Below are 16,361 nucleotides of genomic sequence, written 5' to 3'. Positions count from 1 at the left end.
AGGTCACGATGGATCTGAAGCGACGGGTTCATGTATGGAAGAAGCTTCCCCTTACTGTCACGGGTCGCATTAACCTTATTAAGATGGTGATGCAACCGAAGTATCTTTATTTATTGCAGCACTCTCCTACTTATATCCCCAAGAAAATATTCACTAATATTGATAGTGTACTTTCCTCCTTTGTTTGGGGCGACAAAACGCCTAGGGTTGCCCTGAGAGCTCTGGTTAAGGCTAAATCGGATGGAGGCTTGGGCTTTCCCAATCTCCGGGCTTATTATATAGCTGCTCAGCTTGCACACCTGTCTAATTGGATTCTCAACAGGGATAGTCTCACATTTGAGAGATTCTTTGCCGAGTGTGTGGGGTCTCATTTCTCCCCTCTCCAGTTTCTTCTTTCTGCCTCTTCTACTGCTGGTCTTCCTCCTTTGCTACGACAATCGCTACTTGTGTGGCGTCAGGCTCACTCCTATTACTCATGGCAGGGCACAGACTCTGACACGCCACTCTGGTTCAATCCAAGATATAGGGAGTTGTTGCAACTCTCACAGGACAACATATGGATTGGGGCAGGCCTTACCACAGTCTTGCAACTATTTGATAATGGTGTTCTCAAGTCTTTCGCACAACTGAAGGAGGAGCTTGAAATATCCAATAGATCCTTTTATCGCTATCTACAGCTCCGCCACGCGGTGCAGGCACAGTTTGGGGCCTCACCCCCGCCCATTTCTGACTCCCCGATTAAAGATATGGTTAGGAATTTAGGTGCAAGACACCAAGTTTCCATTCTATATAGTAGTCTGAATGCACACATCTGTCCGAATATATTTGATCAACTTAAACTCAAATGGGAACAAGACATTGGCCCAATTGCAGATGACCAATGGCTACAGGTGCTGAGCTCACTTAAATACTCCACTCAGTGTATCAAATATCAGCAGGTTTATTTTTATGTTCTGCATAGGACATACAGAACTCCAGTTTCTATGTATAAAGCAGGCCTACGGCCTGATAGTACCTGCCCCAGATGTGGTGCCCCTGAATCTACTTTTTGGCACCTATTATGGCTGTGCCCCACTGTGTATGCCTTTTGGGCAGCAGTTTGGGCGGACGTTCTGCTCACTGAACCTACGCTCCCCCCCCTCTCTCCTACTATATGTATGTTTGCGCTAGACTTAGAGGAATCCTACTGCCCTGCACTATACAAATATGTTCTTTGCCTGACTACCTTAGCTAAGGTGATTATAGCGCGTAACTGGTTTGCTACCTCTTCCCCCAGTGTGTACAACTGGCGAGCCCTAGTAAATGAGGTGTCAGGACACGAGAGGTTTACACATAGATCTAGAGGGACCCTACCCCATTACTTTAGCAAGTGGGATAGGTGGAATACCTCCCGTCTGGCTACAACTGGAGCAATATTCTCTGACTGATTGAGGCTTCGTATTTGAATTTACAATGTTGCCGCGACGCTTATTCCATGTGACACTGTGACACAGATGGTATTAATTACTGTATTTTTTCTGCAATGTGTGTTTTTTTTTTTTTTCTTTTTTCTTTCTCTTCTCTTTCTTTCTCCCTCTGTTTTGATTGTTGTTCTGGTTTTGTTCTGCATTTAATGTTGTTGTTTTTTTGTTTTGTTTTTTACCTTGTCCCTGTGCAAAACTCTAATAAAAAAATTACACAAGTAAAAAAAAAAAAAAATATATATAGATACTGTACGAGATAATATTAAGGTAATAGTTTTACGTTTTTAGTTTTAGAAATATATTTTTACACGTCAACTTATTAAACAAATTATATAAACTGATGTAAATGATTAAACTTTATTTTAAATTTAATAAAAATGTATTGAGAAAAAAAATCTTAATATACTGGAATATTGGATTATCATAGTTCATTGCATTTTACCGTAACATTGGAGATGAGTAAAATTGCATCAAAATTTCACATTCACCCTTAGGTGATTTTAATTAGTGTATGGTCCTTGCATAGCAGTATACACATTAGAATGGCACTATGAACCGTAAGTCCTAGATACATTTATGCCAGTATTAAGGATGTAAAGGATGCACCTGAAAAAGTTTCACCTTGCCGTGGTACTGTAGGTGGGCTTACATTTGTGGCCAAACATGTACTAAGAAGCCTCCATGTTAAACTGTAGAGTATATTATAATTGTTCTGATTATCGGTATTCTTGGTGCTTTAAGTGTGCACCTGCTTTTTTCTTTTTCCTGCGATGAACAAAAGGTAGAGTTTTTTTGGCAACTCTGATACATTTCATGTTGTTATCTGACCATCATCATTACAAACGTATACCCTTGCAGGGTCGCTACGCTTTGGGCACTATGGTTACTATTCCCAATAGAAGTCCACATGGATAGTAAAGCAAAGGAATGTTGAGAAAACGTAAAAAAAATGTCTCGACCATTTGTGTGTCAAGCTTTTGAACCTGTCGACAATAACCACAGTCGACCTAATACATGTTGACCATATGGTGTTGACCTATTGACAGGTGATCAAATTACTGTCGATCTAACATACGGATAACCTGTAGATGCACAGATAAATATCTTATTTTAATACGTGTAATGTATACTGACCATATAATGTTACAGCTGATCTGCACAGACTAGCGGCCAAGAAAACCAGCAAAAGCATCCAGTTTGTATGAAGTAAAGATACATTAAAAAATCAGACATGACCAAGTTACACAACATTTTCTTTAAAAAAAATATATCAAGCTCTTAAATCACGTTTAATTCAAATATCTTTACCTGAAGACTTTCCTGTGGACATCTAGCCTGCCCATAATATGGTCATATATTTTCATAGGGATAAAAACATCACTAAACTATATTAATGATAAATATATCTCAATACAGGTTGAGTATCCCATATCCAAATATTCCAAAATACGGAATATTCCGAAATACGGACTTTTTTGAGTGAGAGTGAGATAGTGAAACCTTTGTTTTTTAATGGCTCAATGTACACAAACTTTGTTTAATACACAAAGTTATTAAAAATATTGTATTAAATGACCTTCAGGCTGTGTGTATAAGGTGTATATGAAACATAAATGAATTGTGTGAATGTAGACACACTTTGTTTAATGCACAATGTTATAAAAAATATTGGCTAAAATTACCTTCAGGCTGTGTGTATAAGGTGTATATGAAACATAAATGCATTCTGTGCTTAGATTTAGGTCCCATCACCATGATATCCCATTATGGTATGCAATTATTCCAAAATACGGAAAAATCCCATATCCAAAATACCTCTGGTCCCAAGCATGTTGGATAAGGGATACTCAACCTGTAATAACTGCTAATTGTTTGCTCACTTTAAATTTATTGATGAAAACAGTCGTCACTCATTCCAGTTGTGATTTTTTTTTCAGTATGTAGCTACAATAATGTGCAGGACTGCTATGCTAATATATATATATATATATATATATATATATATATATATATAATAAACAGCAACAGACTGTGGCACTCCGGAACTTGAAAAGGTGATTTACTGGTTCACATCAGAAAACATTCTCACATGCCTATAGCAGCCAACGTTTCGGTGCCGCAAGCACCGTTGTCAAGGCAGGCGTAGCTGAAATTACAATTTTGTAATTTTAGCTATGCCTGCCTTGACAACGGTGCTTGCGGCACCGAAACGTTGGCTGCTATAGGCATGTGAGAATGTTTTCTGATGTGAACCAGTAAATCACCTTTTCAAGTTCCGGAGTGCCACAGTCTGTTGCTGTTTATTATCCATATTCTACTGAAGGCACCCACCAGATGAAGTTTAGCTACGAGTGACGGTTCTACCTCGATATATATATACATATATATACACACACACACACACACACACACGGTTGAGTATCCCTTATCCAAAATGCTTGGGACCAGAGGTATTTTGGATATCGAATTTTTCCGTATTTTGGAATAATTGCACACCACAATGAGATACCATGGTGATGGGACCTAAGTCTATGCACAGAATGCATTTATCTTTCATATACACCTTATACACACAGCCTGAAGGTAATTTTAACCAATATTTTTTAGAACTTTGTGCATTAAACAAAGTGTGTCTACAGTCACACAATTCATTTATGTTTCATATACATCTTATACACACAGCCTGAAGGACATTTAATACAATATTTTTAATAACTTTGTGTATTAAACAAAGTTTGTGTACATTGAGCCATCAAAAAACAAAGATTTCACTATCTCAGTCTCACTCAAAGAATTCCGTATTTCGGAATATTTGGATATGGGATACCCAACCTGTATATATAGATATATATAGATATAGTATTATAGAACTCCTCCAAGAGTACAAGGAAAAGCAAAATGACAGTATCCCAAAGACATGGAAAGACAAGCCAGATGGCGACACAATTTGTTCTTACTCAATGTTTTCCGCTTGTAGATAATGTTACCGGAGATGGAGAAAAAAAATACACGAATCCCAATGAAGATAAGAAGACACACTCAACAAATATATTAAAGCATTGTGAAAACCATAATAGTATAAAGCATACATTTAGAATGGAGATCTTCCTATGCTATGCATATTTAAATGAGAATAGGAGCTGCAATTATTGGAATAGTTCCATTTCGTAGACGGGCCTGACCTTACAAAGGTTTTATTGAAAATATAATGATTCTATAAATCGTTGGATTCCTATTAAACAGTTGGGAAGACTGTGTAAAGCCCTCTATTTTATTCCACTAAGCATTACATAAAAGATATCTTATCAAACATCAGAAATGTAGATTACCGCACATCTCAGCTTGTACCACTTGTACTACTACTGAAATTTTATTTCCAGGTTAATTGCATTTAGCCAATGAATGACAAATTTGGATCCTGCAATATTTTGATAGTAGTATTACTATTAAAAGAGATGTCCATGTGAAGCAGGCCATACACTGCATGATTATTGTTTTCCAATCAACCAACTAGTAGGCAGGTTGGAACATAATGAAGCAGGGTACTGAAGATAAAAGAAACATCTGGTTGCTGAAAAATACTAAACAAAAAAAGGGCAATGAAATCAATGGTTGTTCCAACATATTAGCTAAACCAAACATTTTTAGTTTAACCAATCCAACCAGTCGCTTACTGTTACAGTGTAGAGGAAAAGTTGTAAGACCACACACCACCACCAACCCCCACCAATACCTAGATGACTTTCCGCAATAAGCAGCCTACAGCACCAGGCTGGCAAAGACCAGTGCTGTGTATTCTAAAACCAGGTGGGACCCCACTTTCATTTTTACACTGACTTTAAAAGGTAATCAACAGTAGTACTGGTTAAAAAGGGGGAGTACACAACACCATATATATATATATATATATGTATATATATTTTTTTTTTTTAACTGCTTATCTTTCTAACATGTAGAAGTAGGCTGGCACTGGCCGCCTACTTCTGTAACATCATAAAATTGTACAAAGTGGATAGAAAAGTTGTTCAGTTGGCTGGTCTGAGGAAAAATCTGGATAATGTAGGGAGTACACTTCAGTAGGTTAGTTGGGTTAAAAATTGGATAGTGTAAGACCAGCTTTAAACTATGGGGTTTTTTTTCAATGTTATGCGTGCCCACATGTTTAACATGCAATTGTGCAACTTTTATAGGAAACATGACGGAATTAGCATTCACAGAGGCAGCTCTATCAATGCACACTATACTGACGGAAAAGTATGTTCTATTTTATTCAATTTAGTGCATTCCCTGAAAGAGTATAGCTATTTGAAACATGACAATGATGCACTATGATTGGCACTACCTCAGTCTGACAAAATGAAAGGCCTGTATACAATTGATCAGGCTTCTCTTTATGTAATCAATAGCTACAAAACATGGGCAGAAAATATTTACTTAGAATTAATTGCCATTAGCGCTGGTAGGGTGAGCTTGCCAGCACTGTGACAGCCAAATGTAGGAAATCTCTACTTAGGGTGTCTTGCTTGGCATCATCAATATGGAAGTGCAATGGTTGAATATCTTGGGGAATCTGCTTTAGCCATGTGTTCTTTGACACATTAAGTGCCATTTTCCATTCATCTGGACGTGTGTTATTTAGGCACTGGCATGGAATTCTCTTAGGTTACATTCTGCAGACATGTCTGAACCACATTAAACACGGTCTTTTAATACAGGATTCAATTGTGGGTAGGTCTGGTCATACTGTAGTTTTCAGATGTTTTCACTTCTCCAGCGGGCTGTTATTATTACTTGTTGTATGTTTAGGAAGAACCTCATTCCAGCCTTGTTAGGTAATTTTTAAGGATTGTCCATGATTATGAACCAGAAAGTAATATTGCTCTAACCAATGCATTGAACACCTTAAATTTTGTGGCAATGGAAACGTACTGTGGGTTACGAGGCCTTTTTTCAGAGATGCAAAGGCAGCTGTGGCACAATTTATATGACTTGTGATGTCGCTTGTAGCAGCTATCTGTTGACCATTGATAGTTGAACTCAGGTATTTAGAAAGTAATCGGCTTGTTCAATGAGTTTTCCATCTAGGTTTAGCTGCACAGGCGTAGTTCCAGTAAAAATGTACTTGGTTTTTCCAGCATTTGTAGGCCAAGCTTTGCTGCATTTGTGCAGAGCTTATTTAGAATGTTTTGGGCACCCTACATGTTCCAGATAGGAGGACAATATAATCAGCGTAGACTAGATCTGTAAGAGGTTTATTTGTTTCCCAGTAACGGTGCCAATTTCATTTGGAAAAGTTTTGTTGAGAATCCAGTCCATAGTTATGTTGAAGAGCATTGGCGATACTATACAACCTTGCTTGACGCCAGTTGAGCTTTGTGAACAGTTTCAACATTTGCCCTGCATATTTAAACTTTGTTTGATCCATTGTTATAGAGAGCTTAGAGTACCTCAAGGGTGTTATGTGGGATGTCCTTTGCCTTGAAGACACACCAAACAGATTCTCGTTCCCCAATGTCAAAAGCACATTTAAAGTGAACAAAAATTAGAAAAAGACATTTCTTTGATTGTAGGCGTGATTCGAGTATTTGCCTGAAAATATGGTCACTGTATCCTCTACTGGGTCTAAATCCAGCTTGTTCTCTGCAGTTGATTTCTTGTATTTAGTAGCCTCGAGTGTACTGAGGTTGGTATTTTACTGGATGTTGTTCGTAAACTTGCGCCTCTGTAGGTTTTAGTTTGTAGGGTCACCTTTTTTGTAAATGGTAATTATTATGGCATCTCTGAAGTCTTCTGAGATAAACGAGTATTTTCAGGCAATTGCATATATGTCTCTAGATTGGTTTACTATGATCTACCCTCTTGCTTATAAAAGCTTCAGCTGGGATGTTATCAATGCTTGGTGCTTTTCCATTCTAAAAGTGCCAAATTCCTTTAAACCCTCACCAATTTTAGACTAACACCTTAAAAGACCTCAAGACCAAGTTAACGTTCAAATTCTGCTCAAAAACAGCTTCACACTCCTATCACCTAATGATGATATAAACCACAGCTGGACTGACACGGCAATAAATGAGTCACTCACACAGACATGCCCAATGAAATGGAGAAAGATCAAATCGTGGATCTCTAACAACACCTTAGACTTATTGGAAAAACGTGCGCAAGTCAAAACATTAGCCACAAACTCTACCGGTACCTGAATAGACAAATTAAAAAACAACTCAAAGCAGACAAGGAAGCATGGTGGAAAGGAAAAGCCCAAGAAATGGAAGAGGCCAGTAAAATGCATGATTCATGGCTGCATTACAGTATATTATGCAGCTGCAATGGAAAATGTATAACCTCCACCACAAGCGTCAAAGAGCTAAATGGCCAACATGTTAAATCAATTAGCGGCAAACTTGAAAGATGGCAAGAACACTTTGAGCACCTACTAAATTGCCCCAAGCCTGTTAGACCCTGGATTACTGGAAAACAATGACCTACAATATTGTAGTGATATAATGAATAACCCCCCAAATACAGACAAAATTAGAAAAGCAAATTTAAACCTGTAGAATGGACAGAAAATAGTCATAACCAAAGCAAAAGTGCTGTGGGGTGGACCAGTACAAGTAATGGTGGAATGCTGGCATAGTGCTAGTATAACAGGCAGTACTAGTATTCATACTATAAACATTCCCAATGTACTCAGTATGCAGGCACACTGGTATAAGCAGTAATGAGTAGTTTGCATATATATATTTGCATGTCTATGTATTGAATATCTCTATTCAGAATTATGTACAGCTGCAGAGCTGTATGATATGGTGTACGTTTATCTCAATCAATGTTTATACACATGTATGCTGATCTGAACACATTTATTTATGTATGTTCAGGTGTGTACTTGCATCTTTAAGCTTCTGTTTGGTATGGGTGCACATGTTGTTACTGTATATCCTTAATATACTTTACAAAGCAAGAGAACTAGTGAAACAAGTCACAAGGTTTAGTTTTCCTGGCGCTCTCCTCATGTTAGGCAATCACATCGCAGTTGGTATTGGAAACCATTAATGATCCAATTGAATTACAAATTAAAAATATTGTCTTGTGGATAACAAATGAAACAGATGCCCATGAATTCCAAATAAAGAACTTTTAAAGAAATAAATTAGCAAAAATACTCAAAAATGATAGATTACCTTTATTTCACATGATGAGTCCCCAGTTTTGACAAGTTTTTCACTGAAACTATCTTTCCATTTTTACAGATTACTAATAAAGTGTATACTAGTAACCAATAAATGACTCCCACCTCTGTTTCTGTTCATTCTCTATAATAATATAATTCCTATAGTAACAGACGATTTAGAGTTGCGTTACGATCGTTTTAGGTCAGAGAGGTAGTGTCCAATACCAGCTAAAACGGTAGTCTCTCTGAGAAGCTTTATAAAATTAAGCCCTTATTATTAAAGCAAACATAATTACTCTCCAACAAACACCAAGCATTATCCAAATACATTTAGGCTTCTTGCCAAGCAAAAGCCAAGTATTTCTGCATGTCTGCAAAGAAAAGTGCAACTTAAACCTCTGCACACCTTTTTCATGTCATTTTCCAGATTTTCCTCTTGTTGGCCTTCAGAAAGACGCCTCCTAAGCTCTGCAATCTCCCTTTCCACAGACTCCCTGTACTGTCCCCACTGTCCACGCTCCTGCTCCAATCTGCGATGAAACTGAAGCTCATACTCGTGCAGCGTGTCTAAGAGGTAAGTACAAAGACACAATGAGAAACATTTCTGATAGCACTATTTACATTGACTTTAAAAAAGGTCAGAAACCGTTTAGCTGCAGCTTACATAGAATGGGGTCGATTCTATTCGGCAACTTAAGAATAGCGCCGGGAATTAGCTCCCGACGCTATTCAATTCAGCTGCTAGTGACCCGCAATTGTCGGGAATTCTTCTCTCATCCCCGGGGGATGAGAGAACCCGACAAAAGTGCTGCCTCGCGGCCGGCGCGAGGCTGATTCTGTCGGGAATCAGCATCGCCGCTGGTAGTTAAGTCGGAGAATGCCCGTTCTCCCGACAAAACTACCTGTTAAGTCGGCGAGAACGGGACATCGCCGACTTAACTGGAGCTGAATTGAATAGCGTCGGGAGCTAATTCCCGGCGCTATTCTTAAGTTGCCGAATAGAATCGACCCCAATGTTCCTTACAGCATAATATTGTATACTGGGCCGGATTCATGTTTGTAAGCAAAGCAAAAATGCACACAACTGGACAAAACCATGTTGCACTGCAGATGGGGCTGATGTAACAAGTGCAGAGAGATTTAGATGGTTTATATTTTTTCTTTGCAGAGTGAATTACTGCCTGTTTTTGTACTTTTACACTGCAATTTAGATTTCAGTTTGAACACAACCCACGCAAATCTAACTCTCTGCACATGTTACATCTGCACCACCTGTCGTGCAACATGGTTTTGTCCAGTTGTGTGCTTTTTTGCTTTGCTTACAAACCTAAATCAGGCTCATTATGGAGCAGTACTAGGCACGTCATGTTGCCATCATGTCCTCTTTGCTGGCACCATTCGTCTAGACAGATGGAATCAGTTACCATCCTGGCGGTTGGGAACCCGGCATTTAGCATACCGACGCTGGGATCCCAACCGCCAAAATGCCAGCAGGGGGACCAGGACTATTCCCATTCGTTTCATAGGATAAGTTAAGACACCCATAAAGTGGGAATTGAGCCTGTGGCGAGCGCAGAGGCTTGTAAACAAAAAAAAAATGGCAACGGCAATTTACAGAAAATATATACTTAAGGTTAGCATAGGGGGGATTATTTATACTTTCTTTTTATTCCTTTATTAATTTCCCTGCTTATTTGATGCTTATTCCTAGTTAATTTAAAATACTCCACTTTGATAATACAGATGTGGACAGATTTGTTGGTACACTTGCAGCTCATTGAAACAGGCTTCATTCATCCTGAAAAAGGTAGGACATTAAAAGTTACTGTCCTATACCTGCATGCCTTTACTATGTAGGACAGGCATGTCCAAACTGCGGCCCTCCAGCTGTTGTGAAACTACACATCCCAGCATGCCCTGACACAGTTTTGCTGTCAGAGAATGCAATAGCTGTGTCAGGGCATGCTGGGATGTGTAGTTTCTCAACAGATGGAGGGCCGCAGTTTGGACATGCCTGATGTAGTAGAATAAAGCAAAGAGACTGAAGAGAGATAAATTATTACTTATTCTCCAAAAATATTCTAAAGTGGCCTCAATAGATTTTACTGTAGCAATGTTTCAATCTATTTGCTTTCTTGATTTAGCATCACGCATGTATTTAATCTTCTAATCAGTTATTCAGACTATTTAAATGGAGAAAACTATTAACTCTGCTGTTTGGTATCATTGCGAGCACCACACTGAACAAAGACCAGAGAAACCAAAGGAGAGAGTTGTCTGAGGAGATCAGAAAGAAAATTATAGACAAGCATGTAGAAAGGTAAAGGATTATAAGACCATCTTCCAAGCAACTTGGAGATCCTGTGACTAATCTTTGCAGTTGAAAATCGACCCTTTATTGAACAGAAGTACAGTGAGAAAGAGAAAGAAAAAGATAAAAGGAAAAATTCCAACGGATACAAGCTGAACTCCCAGGTCAAGGTACATCATTAACTAATCGCACCATGCAAGATTTTTTTGTGCAAAAGATGACCAAAAAAGAATCCACTTTTGAAAAAAAACATAAAAAAAGAAATAATGCATACGCACAAGTCACAAAGCTTTCGGGAAAATGACCTTTGGACAGACAAGTTAAAACTACAGCCTTTTGGCAAGTCACATCAGCTCTGTGTTCATAGTCTGGGCTTAAAACATTTTTATTTATTTTTTTAAGAGCATTTATGAGCATTTTTGGGAAAATAAATATTAGCCAGTTAAGTGGTTAAACTTAAATGTATAAATACAATGTAGACATCTATTGAGTTAACATTTGAATTATCGCATAATACCAGATACGTTTATATTACTTTTATGTAGAACAGTATGCCCTGTGATTTGTTCATACAATAGTAGTAGCTTACTAACACTATGTATGCCTGGTTATAAACACTTTCTGAGATCAGAAGCCGAGCTGCTTTTCTAGAATAAATCTAACATGCTACAATCGTATACCTCAAACATTACAGCAGCAAAAGAACTGAAATGCAATAAAATAACTTCATTAAGGTGTATTAATAAGAGACAGCTGTTTCTGCCCTAAGACATCTATCGTACCTTTCATGATAGCTTGAAGAGAAACCACCTCTTCCTGCCATTGTTTTTTCACATCATCAATGGCTTCCTGCTTAGTGTTCTCAGACACTGTAGCTATAGCTTTGATGTTCTCCATCTCTTCTTGTGCTTGTGACAGCTGGAGGTTCAACTGAGCCATCTCATCCTGCGCAGCTTGTACAACGGCCTGCTGACGTTTTAAGTCCTCTGCAGTGGAGGGAACCATTTTGAGTTATATTTTTTTTTTAACCTAATTACACACATTCATAACATATATGCATCACTCTCCTTTTAAATACAAGTACAGGTACTATTACCCAGAATGCAATTCAGAGAACGATGTCTAAAATACACTAATAGCCCTTAATATTCTCATATTATTAAAAGAGTAATTTGCTATTTATTGAGCTATAGATAGAAAAAAGCCTAAACCGATAGAATGTAAGGTAAATCATTCTGGCTGCCACCATCTCTTTGATCCTACCACTCACTAATACCCTCTGTAGCGATTATTATTCTATTCTTGGTGTAGTAGTAGCAGTCAATGAGTTTGTTTTTAATTCCATGTCAAAGTGCAAAGTGACTTATATGTGGCATTTTGATAGCTAGTTTGATCATAGTTTTGTGTTCAAAATATGCGTTTTGCTGTGCTTGGGAGCACACAAAAGGCAGAATTCAATTATTATCGCGGGTCACCGCACCCACCGGCAGCTATGCAAATGTTGCTGCTGACAGGCGCAAGACCTTCAATTTAGTTTGCTACCCCCATGGGTGGCAAGCTGAAATGCACAAAAAGGGACTAGTTTGGCAGCGCAAACGGCGCTTTTTCGCATCGCGCCCATTCACTTTACGCAGCTAAACCCGACTGAAATGGGCGTGATCAAAGCAATAACGGGGGACAATTCAATATTGCCCGGTGATCTCCCATCACTTTAGACGGGAGATCAGGCGCGATTAAACAATTGAATTCCCCTCAAAATGTCTAGTCCAGGTAGTCATTAGTCCAAGAGTTTTAGAAGGAATGTACGTGACTAAACGCATTGGGTGGCCTCCCATTCCCATTTCTCTTGATTATATTTTGCCCGCTAATAATGATTGAGTTCAGCATCTGCTAAATGAGAGTTATGTTATTGCAGTGCCTGAGGACATCATTCAGATAAGTCTGATATTTCTTCATCCTTGTGAGCTCATTTTAAAGTTGATTTCTATGGATTAAATTAAATTAATGTTACATCAGCAATGCACTAGCGGAGTTTGTTTTTCCTCAGACAACATTCTTGCTACATAGTGGTTGATTATAGGATATCGTGAACAGTTTTTAACATCAGATAGGATTTAGACTTTGAAACACTAATAAACCTACAATACTAACTGCACTACTTAAAATAAGAATTTACTCACCGGTAATTCTATTTCTCGTAGTCCGTAGTGGATGCTGGGAACTCCGTAAGGACCATGGGGATAGCGGCTCCGCAGGAGACTGGGCACAACTAAGAAAGATTTAGGACTACCTGGTGTGCACTGGCTCCTCCCTCTATGCCCCTCCTCCAGACCTCAGTTAGGAAACTGTGCCCGGAAGAGCTGACACAATAAGGAAAGGATTTGGAATCCCGGGTAAGACTCATACCAGCCACACCAATCACACCGTACAACTTGTGATACTATACCCAGTGAACAGTATGAATAACAACGGAGCCTCTCAACAGATGGCTCCAAACAATAACTATATACAAGTATTGCAGACAATACGCACTTGGGATGGGCGCCCAGCATCCACTACGGACTACGAGAAATAGAATTACCGGTGAGTAAATTCTTATTTTCTCTGACGTCCTAGTGGATGCTGGGAACTCCGTAAGGACCATGGGGATTATACCAAAGCTCCCAAACGGGTGGGAGAGTGCGGATGACTCTGCAGCACCGCATGAGCAAACTCAAGGTCCTCCTCAGCCAGGGTATCAAACTTGTAGAATTTAGCAAATGTGTTTGAACCCGACCAAGTAGCAGCTCGGCAAAGTTGTAAAGCCGAGACCCCTCGGGCAGCCGCCCAAGAAGAGCCCACTTTCCTCGTGGAATGGGCTTTTACAGATTTAGGATGCGGCAGTCCAGCCGCAGAATGTGCAAGTTGAATCGTACTACAGATCCAGCGAGCAATAGACTGCTTTGAAGCAGGAGCACCCAGCTTGTTGGGCGCATACAGGATAAATAGCGAGTCAGTTTTCCTGACTCCAGCCGTCCTGGAAACATAGATTTTCAGGGCCCTGACTACGTCCAGCAACTTGGAATCCTCCAAGTCCTTAGTAGCCGCAGGCACCACAATATGTTGGTTCAAATGAAAAGCTGATACCACCTTAGGAAGAAATTGGGGACGAGTCCTCAATTCCGCCCTATCCATATGGAAAATCAGATAAGGGCTTTTACATGACAAAGCTGCAATTCTGACACACGCCTGGCCGAAGCCAAGGCCAATAGCATGACCACTTTCCACGGGAGATATTTTAGTTCCACGGTTTTAAGTGGCTCAAACCAATGTGACTTATCCAACACCACGTTGAGATCCCAAGGTGCCACTGGAGGCACAAAAGGGGGCTGAATATGCAGCACTCCTTTAACAAACGTCTGAACTTCAGGCAGTAAAGCCAGTTCTTTTTGGAAGAAAATCGACAGAGCCGAAATCTGGACCTTAATGGAACCTAATTTGAGGCCCATAGTCACCCCTGACTGTAGGAAGTGCAGAAATCGACCCAGCTGAAATTCCTCCGTTGGGGCCCTTCTGGCCTCACACTACGCAACATATTTTCGCCATATGCGGTGATAATGGTTTGCGGTCACCTCCTTCCTAGCTTTAATCAGCGTAGGGATGACTTCCTCCGGAATGCCCTTTTCCTTCAGGATCCGGCGTTCAACCACCATGCCGTCAAAAGCAGTCGCGGTAAGTCTTAGAACAGACAGGGTCCCTGCTGCAGCAGGTCCTGTCTGAGCGGCAGAGGCCATGGGTCCTCTGAGATCATTTCTTGAAGTTCTGGGTACCAAGCTCTTCTTGGCCAATCCGGAACCACAAGTATAGTTCTTACTCTCCTTCTTATTATTCTCAGTACCTTGGGTATGAGAGGCAGAGGAGGGAACACATAAACCGACTGGTACACCCACGGTGTCACTAGAGCGTCCACAGCTATCGCCTGATGGTCCCTTGACCTGGCGCAATATCTTTTTAGCTTTTTGTTGAGGCGGGACGCCATCATGTCCACCTGTGGCCTTTCCCAATGGTGTACAATCATTTGGAAGACTTCTGGATGAAGTCCCCACTCTCCCGGGTGGAGGTCGTGCCTGCTGAGGAAGTCTGCTTCCCAGTTGTCCACTCCCGGAATGAACACTGCTGACAGTGCTAACACATGATTTTCCGCCCATCGGAGAATCCTTGTGGCTTCTGCCATCGCCATCCTGTTTCTTGTGCCGCCCTGACAGTTTACATGGGCGACCGCCGTAATGTTGTCTGACTGGATCAGCACCGGCTGGTGTTGAAGCAGGGGTCTTGCCTGACTTAGGGCATTGTAAATGGCCCTTAGTTCCCGAATATTTATGTGTAGGGAAGTCTCCTGACTTGTCCATAGTCCTTGGAAATTTCTTCCCTGTGTGACTGCCCCCCAACCTCGCAGGCTGGCATCCGTGGTCACCAGGACCCAGTCCTGTATGCCGAAACTGCGGCTCTCTAGAAGATGAGCACTCTGCAGCCACCACAACAGCGACACCCTGGTCCTTGGAGACAGGGTTATCAGCCGATGCATCTGAAGATGCGATCCGGACCACTTGTCCAACAGATCCCACTGAAAGATCCTTGCATGGAACCTTCCGAATGGAATTGCTTCGTAAGAAGCCACCATCTTTCCCAGGACTCGCGTGCAGTGGTGCACCGACACCTGTTTTGGTTTTAGGAGGTCTCTTACTAGAGATGACAACTCCTTGGCCTTCTCCTCCGGGAGAAACACTTTTTTCTGTTCTGTGTCCAGAACCATCCCCAGGAACAGTAGACACGTTGTAGGAACCAGCTGCGACTTTGAAATATTCAGGATCCAGCCGTGCTGTTGTAGCACTTCCCGAGCTAGTGCTACTCCGATCAACAACTGTTCCCTGGACCTCGCCTTTATAAGGAGATCGTCCAAGTACGGGATAATTAAAACTCCCTTTTTCCGAAGGAGTATCATCATTTCGGCCATTACCTTGGTAAATACCCTCGGTGCCGTAGACAGACCAAACGGCAACGTCTGGAATTGGTAATGACAGTCCTGTACCACAAATCTGAGGTACTCCTGGTGCGGAGGGTAAATGGGGACATGCAGGTAAGCATCCTTGATGTCCAGTGATACCATGTAATCCCCCTCGTCCAGGCTTGCAATTACCGCTCTGAGCGATTCCATCTTGAACTAGAACCTTCTTATATAAGTGTTCAAGGATTTTAAATTTAAAATGGGTCTCACCGAACCGTCCGGTTTCGGTACCACAAACATTGTGGAATAGTAACCCCGTCCTTGTTGAAGGAGGGGTACCTTGATTATCACCTGCTGAGAAAACAGCTTGTGAATCGCCTCCAGCACTGCCTCCCTGTCCGGGGGAGCTGTCGGCAAGGCAGATTATAG

The 16,361-nt window shown here is 40.6% G+C and overlaps 1 protein-coding gene across 1 annotated transcript in view; it reads right to left on the bottom strand.

Moving 5' to 3' along the window:
• RABEP1 (rabaptin, RAB GTPase binding effector protein 1) overlaps positions 1-16,361 on the bottom strand; it is a 162,205-nt gene that overhangs the window by 78,231 nt on the left and 67,613 nt on the right. The window contains exons 3-4 of the mRNA XM_063953673.1: positions 11,731-11,934; positions 9,044-9,204 (exon numbers count right to left, since the gene is read on the bottom strand). Of these exons, the coding sequence (XP_063809743.1) occupies positions 9,044-9,204; positions 11,731-11,934 (365 nt within the window). The remainder of the gene's footprint in view (positions 1-9,043; positions 9,205-11,730; positions 11,935-16,361) is intronic.

Source organism: Pseudophryne corroboree, chromosome 2 (genome assembly GCF_028390025.1).
Source record: "Pseudophryne corroboree isolate aPseCor3 chromosome 2, aPseCor3.hap2, whole genome shotgun sequence".
NCBI classification, from domain to species: Eukaryota; Metazoa; Chordata; class Amphibia; order Anura; family Myobatrachidae; genus Pseudophryne; species Pseudophryne corroboree.
This window is presented reverse-complemented; position numbering and strand designations above follow the sequence as displayed.